At 41.8% G+C, this 8479-nt stretch overlaps 1 protein-coding gene across 1 annotated transcript; it reads left to right on the forward strand.

Moving 5' to 3' along the window:
* The first annotated feature begins 402 nt into the window (after window positions 1–402).
* On the forward strand, window positions 403–789 carry LOC133293705 (uncharacterized). Its single transcript, XM_061492307.1, has one exon. The coding sequence runs from the start codon at window positions 403–405 to the stop codon at window positions 787–789; it is 387 nt and encodes a 128-aa protein (XP_061348291.1).
* Window positions 790–8479: the final 7690 nt, after the last annotated feature.

An 8479-nucleotide genomic window follows, 5' to 3' on the forward strand; every position in this document is an offset into this window, starting at 1 on the left:
TAATGATGCCAGGAAAGTGCTGAAGTTCATCAAAAGAATATTTTCACTCGATTTGGAACCCCTAGAGCAATTATCAGCGACGGGGGTACACACTTCGTGAACAAACAATTCCAATTGCTCCTGAGGAAATATGGAGTGCAGCATAAAATTGCCACCCCTTACCACCCACAGACCAGCGGGCAGGTAGAGGTGTCCAACAGGGAGATAAAAAAAATCCTGGAAAAAGTCGTAAACCCAGATAGAAAAGATTGGTCCAACAAATTGGATGATTCTCTATGGGCGTATCGAACAGCTTATCGAACGCCCATTGGCTGTTCCCCCTATAAGTTGGTGTTTGGAAAAGCGTGTCACTTGCCTCTGGAACTTCTACACAAAGCATTTTGGGCCATCACATTGCTAAACATGGATTCTAGAATGGCTGGGGAAAAGAGGTTGCTCCAGTTGGTTGAACTGGAAGAATTCCGGAGCAAGGCATATGAAAACGCCAACCTCTATAAGGAGCAGATGAAAAAGTGGCACGATAAAAAGCTTATCAAGAGAGAGTTAGAAGTTGGAGACAAAGTGCTGCTGTATCGATCAAGATTGAAACTGTTTCCTGGAAAGTTGAAATCAAGATGGGAGGGACCTTATGCAATCACTGAAGCACTTCCCAATGGAGCATTTGCCATTGCTCATGAAACATCTGGAGCAGCGCTCAGGGTAAATGGACACAGACTCAAGAAGTATAATAGAGGGATCAAGGAGCATGAGAAACTAACTTCTCATCTCGATGACCCAGCTGAAGTCTGACTCAAGGAGCAACAAGTCGAGCTAAGACTATAAACGAAGCGCTACTGGGAGACAACCCAGATTTATTTCCACGTCGTTCTTTTTATTATTATTGTCTTTGTTTGAGAAAATTAATGTGCTAACCATTGCAGGAAGCTAGTTTTGGGGTTGCTCTTGAGCAACCTGATCCCAAAAGCAAGGAGCAACCAACACTTAGAATTTGATCCCTCAATGAGAAACCAAGTTCTAATTGGGCTGATCCACTTGCCCCTTTTAACCCAAGGGCCTGCAATGGGCCGCATGCGAAAAAAGAGAGAGAAAACCGTCAGAGCAGAGGACACCACCAAGACAAGAAACCGTCAAAAAGAAAGTTGGAGCTCTTCAGGCTGATCCACGTCGTGCTGTCACATCCCTCCAATCAAACGAGAGTAGCAGTTTCAAAAACAAGAAACTGTCAGAGCAGAGGACAGTTGCTTTCCCCCAGGCATTTATGTGCAGCAGACGCTCTTCCACCCCATATCCGCCTCTCAGCAAAGCCACGATCACCACCATACAGAGCGTTTTAACCTTCCCATCCTCCCCTTCGTTCCTTTATAAACACAGAACTACTATTTCATTCTCATAATCTTTTCTCCTTCAACCCACAAAAATCCAACCTTTACTCCCCACTCCATCCCTCCTACTCAGAACATTACACCATGACACGTCCAAAGGCCATTATACCTGTTGCTTCTATCTCCAAGAAGAGGACCCGAACAGGGAAAAAGCTCAAACCTGAGCAAACCACAGTCGACCATACAGTCATACCAGAACGGGGTATAGTCCTCAGTAGCTCCAAACACGGAGATCTCGACCGATGGCTGACCGAGGATATAGCAGAACTGGATTGGGAACTCTTCATTGAGCCTCCCTCAAGAGCTCGCACTGAGTTTGTGACTGCGTTCATGGAGGGAATGAAGAAAGAAGATCTTCCAAAACTCCTCATCAGAGGCGTGAAAGTAGACTTCTCCCCTGAAGAAATCAACGAAGCATACAACACTGCTTCAGTTCCTGCCGAACAAGATGAGTTCGATAGATACTGTGCTGGCCGAGGTGATGAGGCCGTAACTGGAGAAGTGCTCCAAGAAATAGGCTCAGAAGGAGCAACCTGGGGAACTAAGGAATCCATCCCTAGAAAGCAACTCAAATTCGAAGCAAAGGTATGGATGCATTTTATTAACTCCCGTCTGATTCCCGAGAGCAACGACTCTAGAGTGAACTGGGAAAGAGCAGTGCTGGTCTTCTGCATCTTAACTAAGAAGAAGTTTGATGTTGGGAGGATTGTTTACAAACAATTGGTGGCAAATGCACCAAGAAACTCCCCCTTCTTTTTCCCTTGTCTGGTCACTGAAATGTGCAAGAGGGCTGGTTTAAAGGCCAACATCCCGATTTCGGATGAAATCATTCCAGAAGGGTCGGACATTGATCAGTCCACGATAAAAAGAATCAGAGACAATGAAGGATTGGAAAGTGAGGAGGAAGAAGAAAAAGAAGAGAAAGAAGAAAAAGAAGGAAAGGAGGAAGAAGAGGAAGCTGAAGTTTCGGGGAATGTGAAGGAAGAACCTCAGAAAACTCGAAGAAGGGAAAAACTTCCCTTTAAGAGAGCTCCTGCAAGGGGTGGACGAAGGCAGTTCCTAGTCGAGACAACTGACATGACTCAATGTCAAACTATGTTTGGTCTCGGAGTAGACCTTCTAGCCACTCAAGTGCAAGCCTTAGAAGACACAGTTGGAAGGGAGCTGCAATCTCTGAAAGAAGCCAGCTTGCTCATCAACAAAGAAAAGGTGGCCCTGCAGAATGAACTTGACCATATAAAAAATGCTGGACCACTGCCGCAGAAAAAAAGGATTGAGGAAGGAGAGGGATCCTCAACCTTGCAAAACATGGTAAAAGACCTGGTGAAAGCAGTAGAGATGATGAACAAGAGAATGGAAGAGAGGGAGCAAGCCCACGAAAAAAGCAGGAAGGACTGGAAGGAGGAGATCGGGCTCTTGAAAGATAAATTGATGAAAAACAAAGAGGAGGAAATTCAACTCCGATTGTACTACCGAGCTCGGGATCAAATCTTCGCCAGTAACTGGGGAGAAAAATTCAAGGGACAAACTCCATATCCACCGTTTCCAAATGTCTTCCCTCAAGAAGCAATAACAAATGCTCCGTTTAGCGGAGCAAGACAAGAAACTGGAGAGCATTAAGGGTCGCTACGGTGACCCCAAGTTCATTCGTTCCCTATCCTTTTTAACTTGTTTAAATCTGTTGGAATGAATGCTTGAAAGTTTTGTGGTGAAATGTTATTGACTTTGCTCTTAGATAAATGACTTCTGTGGTGTACCAGGGATTCGCCACCCTGTTTTATTTTAAAAAAATATATATATTGTTTTTAATTTTTGCTAAGTTTACCGTCCTAAGTGTCCTGATCTACTCAATGATTCTTTTTGCCCAGGATTCTGCTCCTTGAGATGCCCTAAAGAGTTTACAGTTTCTAACAAAGCAACATAGGGCATCACTCTGATTTGGAGTAACACCATGCACAAAAAGCAGCACTCCAAAAATTGGACACTCTGTTATTCAGTGGACTATTTGAGTTACCAAGGAAAGAACTTCAGGCTGTTTAAGTAAATTGCTCTGCTCCTAGTTTAAAAAAAAAAAAAGGTCAGCTCCTCTGCTCCAAAAATTTCGCTCAAAGAGCTCAAGTCATCAAGGTAAGAGCAAGAGCCGCTCAAAGAGCATACTGTTGAAGGTCAGCCCTATGCAAAGACAAGGGTAATTGACTTCCAGTTAAAAGACCTGAAAAGAAAGAAATAGAGAAAGGAGCTAGAAGGTAAGAGAAAAAAAATCAAGCCAAAAAGATCAATCCGGAAGCAACTCTGTGGGAAACTGACTAAAAGAGTGGAAGAGTTCACACACACAATGAAGCTGGTGAAACTCACAAGTCAGATGAGTGCTCTAATGAAGCGATGGAAGGAATTAAGTTAACTCGTCATCAATAATCTCAAGGAGCATTAGCCTGTCACAAGAAGACTGTTGGTTGTGAAGGATTACTCGGGACGAGTAATATCTAGTTTTGGGGTGTTGATAGTCCTCAAGAGTTGAGGCCCATTAAGTGCAAATGTTCCACAAAATCCATGTTTTGGTTATAAATAACGCCCTTTAACCTTCTTCTTTTCATATAGAGCAACTGTTTTGAATAGTGGACCAGAGCAATGCCGAAAGTGGGAATTAAGGTAGACCTGGAGCAAATTTAACATTATCTTTTTCACTTATGACTATTTGGTTAGTTTGCTTTGTTCAGGACACCTAAGGCCCATAAAAAAGGAACCACAAAATGAAGAGAGAAGAAGGAGTGTTGCGCAGAAAGGAAAAAGAAGTCTGCTATAGTACAACAGCAGTCAAAAGAAGCAATGGGGAGCTGCCACGTCAGCTACAGCAGAGAAGGTGGAGGTGCTGCCTCTGCTACAGTACGAAAGCAAAGAAGCTGAGCAATGGGGAGCCACCACGTCAGCTACAACAGAAGGAGTGGAGGTGCCACCCTGAATCCGATACTCCTACTTACAAAGGGAGCCAAAAGCAAGGGGGACCACTTCCATTTAAGGCCAAGCTGGCAAGAAGCAAAGCTACCATTGGAGAGGATTTAGACGAAGCACAACCCTTGATGAAAGGAACAATGGAGATCAAATGAAGAACCCTATAAAAGGAACAAGCAATCCTCATAAAGGGCATCATCAGCACCCATCCTAAGACTCGTTGTCTCTTTGTTTTCTTATTTCTTTGTAAAAATGCTCACTAGGAGCTAACTTCCTTTAAGTAGGTGAGGGTTCCATAGAAGTAATCCCTTTTGTCTTAGGATAGCTTTGTAAGGAACACATATTTTATAAATGAATTTTGAGTTGCTCTTTGGTTTAATTTATTGATTTTGTGAAATCCTTTGGGCTGGCAATCTCATCCCGGGACCACTCGGTTGATGAAACACTGACAAAGGCGTGTGGAGCATTCTCAAAATCCTGGGGTAGTTTAGCCTGAAGAAAGGAGGGAGAAACACCTGGAATGGGGAGCACTGCCATGTGAATCCATGCTCTTAGGCAGCATGGTTTCCTTGCATATAACTCCAAGTACTATGGAGTAATGTGGAGAGTAAGGCCTTACCCTCTGCTTACCTATAGCAAAACAAGGGAAGGAGCAAAATCCACTTGTAAAATATGCTACCAGGCAGGGTTAACCAAAGGGATGAAAACATTGAACCCGTAACACCTACTTGATCTTTTTCTTTCTGAATTTAATCTTAACTCAACTTCTATCACAACCTTTTCTTCACGATAACTGAACTGTGTCTTACCAGCTGATGCTCTTACTTCCATTTCGTTAACTGCTCTTAAAGTTACTTCCATTGATGCCTTTTTATTCGATGACCGTGCTAAGTCATTCACTGCTCTCATCTGATTCAGAATGGTTAACATTGTTTAACTAGCTGCTCAGAGACTGCTCTTTGTGAAGCTTAGCTGAGAATAGTAATTTCTTTTATTGCTCCATTTTACAAATTAAGTTTCCTTTAGCGTTTCTTACTTCACAACTGCTCCCTGAGGACGATAAATCTGGGGCTACAATACCCTATATTGCTTGATACGTACGCTTGTGTATAAGTTGAAGAGGGTTGCTCTTAGTCAGAGTAGATTGCTCCTGTTGGCAATCCTGATTACTACTCTACAATCTTGCTCTCTGAAAAGAAATATTCCCGAGCAGCTCTCGGTTTGACCAAGCAACGAGCTTCTCCGGTAGTACCCCGAGTTTCGACCAGGTATGTTTCTGATTTTGAGGTCAAAATCCTAAAAAGGTGGGGTGAATGTAAGAACCCGTACCGATAATTAAGGAATTTAATTAATAAATTATGAAAAAAATAGGAAATGATTCCATAATTGACCCTAATAATTATCATGAGGCTTTAATAATTATAGTAAGTAAGTAATAATGCTGAAAGTCGCTTTTCGGAAGAAAAGTGCAGATACCGATTCTGCTAGTCGGTATAAACGCGTGCCGAAAAAGTATCCCGGAAAATTAATGTAACTGCATGATAATTACTAGAATAATATGTAGGACTTGTAAAACAAGTTTAAAGTCCAAATAATGAGAACTGGTGCTAGAAACCGGTACTGGCTTGGAAAAGCGCGTACCGGAAAGGTGCTCAAAAAATTATAAGAAAAATATAATAATTCTTGGAAAAATGTGTAGTTTCAGAATCCAAAGTTTGGGATTAAAATGCTAAGTGTAGCAATTAAAGTTAATACTGTGTGTTAATTGGGTAAGTGGCTATAAATACTCTAATCATTGGGCACAAAACCCTAGATCAGATTTCCTACGTGCCTCCATTTTCTGAAACACCTCCAGCCACCCTTTGCCACATTCTCCTCCTTTGTGGTGAGCCAAGGAGCTTCCTTTCTCCTTGGTTTCTTCTCCTAAACACTTGTGATGAGTGAGAGTGGTCTCTGGGAGTGTGTTGGTGGCATTTTTCTGAGTTGAGGGTGCTGACCTTGGTGGGTGGAGCTGTTGTTTTGGGTTGTTTGGGAGGTTGGAGTCTTGTTCTTGGCTTGTGAGGCTCCAAGTGGTCATCCTTGTGAAGAATGGAACCACCTTGTTGTGCATTTTCGTGCACTCTTCCAAGTCAGAGTTTGGGAGCTGGTTGTGAGCTCCAAGAGCAACCCTTGCCTCTGTTTTGAGCCTTGGTGAGTTGTACCTACCTTGAGCTTGTGTTTTAATGGGTTAAAGGTGTGATCTTTGCATGTTTAATGGGTTAATCAAGTAACCAACTGGGGTGTGGACCTTAATCAGGATAAAGATGCATGCTTTAACGTAATTAAGTGTTAAAAACCCAACCTTGGAAGGATATCTTCACGAAATGCAGTTTCTGCATTCTGTCGTGAAATATCCGGATATGTGCCCGAACAATATCCGGAAATGGGATTTGGACATCCGGATATTAGATATCTGGATATGGGATTCTGGATATCCGGATATTGAATATCCGGATATGTCCAGTGAGATATCCGGATATTGCATATCCGGATATGGTCCCAAGGAATATCCAGATATTCTGGGATTTCGTGGAACAGTAGCTGTGATATGTGTACAGTAGGCTATTGGGGGTTTGTGGACCCTAGTTTGATGAAGTTGAACTTCTGTAATTAATGAACTAAGTCAGAATCGTTGTGATTAAGGGCTTATGGCTTGGTATGGAGCCTTAAGGTGTAAAACGTAAGGAAAGGCGTTGTCTTTAAGTTATATGCTTGTGTTACATTATTATTAATATAATATTGGTCCATAACAGATTGTGAATCTGCTGTGTTTGGACTTTGAGCTGTGGACTCTTGGCTTTGGGAGTTAGCTTGCAAGGTAAGCTTTCGTGTCCTCGGTTTTGCCATGTTGTGGTTCCACCATGTCCCATGGGGGTATGGTTGTATGCATGTTGTGTTACATGTTTTGATTATTTGAAATGCTGTTGAGCTTTATGTGTAATGGCTTTTAATATGCATGTGTTGTTTCATCTTGACGGTAAACCTGAGTATGTGGCGTCATACGATATGGTGATTCGGGGTGAATGCAAGTAGCGTCTTGCACTAGTGTGGGTATTTAGCGTATGTAAATCCTGCATTTCTCTAGCCAGTAGAATAGAATTGACACACATGACATGATTATCTGCTGCATTGCACTATTTTAGAATTGATGATGATAAACTGCTTTTGAACTTATATTGCACATGTAAGTGAGTTTGGGGTGGAAGATCCTTGAGGACCCCTTGTCTTACTGAGATTTCTTGTTTAGAGATCTCACCACACGTTTGGGGAATGCTTATTTCAGGTTCCGGTAGTTTGGTGACTGATGCCTCTGGCGGCAGGAGGCCAGAGCTTAGTTGATGATATTATGTTGTTTGTTGCCATGACTGGATATGGATGCTGTTTATGTTTTCCGTTATTTATGATTATATTGTTGTTGAGACTGATGTTGGGCGTGTTGCCTTATTTGAGTGAGCATGGGGATTGTCCATGACACTTTATGTTAGTGCTTTTGATTTGGAGTTGTATAAACTGTTAGAGGGTCCGGTCTACGTTGTTGTAGTTCAGTGACTAGACCCACACTTTTATTATCTATGATTATGAGGTATTTCAGATAGCTGTTTTATTGCAATTATATACAGGCGATGTTTTATTAATTGATTGATAAGTAAGTTGGTAATGATAATGACATCATAATTGAAAAGAAAAAGATATTCCACATTTTTAATTAAGCGCTGCTTAATACGATAGTATGATAACATTACCGGATATATACGGGGTGTTACAATATACATTTCATAAGTAGTTGAATATGCATTTTATTTCTGCCAGAATGCATGAAATTTTACTACCAAGCACTCTTGGATATTTATAAAGAAATTGAACAAGAGATGGCCAAGTAAGGAAGAGCATTATGTGTAATACACATAACAATATTTGTTATCTGATTATTTTGGTTCTTTTCTTCAGGGTTAAAAGGCTAAACAGCCAGATGTGGCTGAGTTTATATCAGCACTAGCTGCTGGAAACAATGCACAAAGGATGGTTATGGCTTGTGCTGCAGCAGCAGATTCCCCCACACTACTAGCCTTGGTTGCTGCTGCTCATCAAACTGGTGGCCAAGTCATTTG

Source organism: Gastrolobium bilobum, unplaced genomic scaffold, assembly GCF_033153095.1.
Source record: "Gastrolobium bilobum isolate Gb01-03AN ecotype WA unplaced genomic scaffold, APGP_CSIRO_Gbil_v1 utg4222, whole genome shotgun sequence".
NCBI lineage: Eukaryota > Viridiplantae > Streptophyta > Magnoliopsida > Fabales > Fabaceae > Gastrolobium > Gastrolobium bilobum.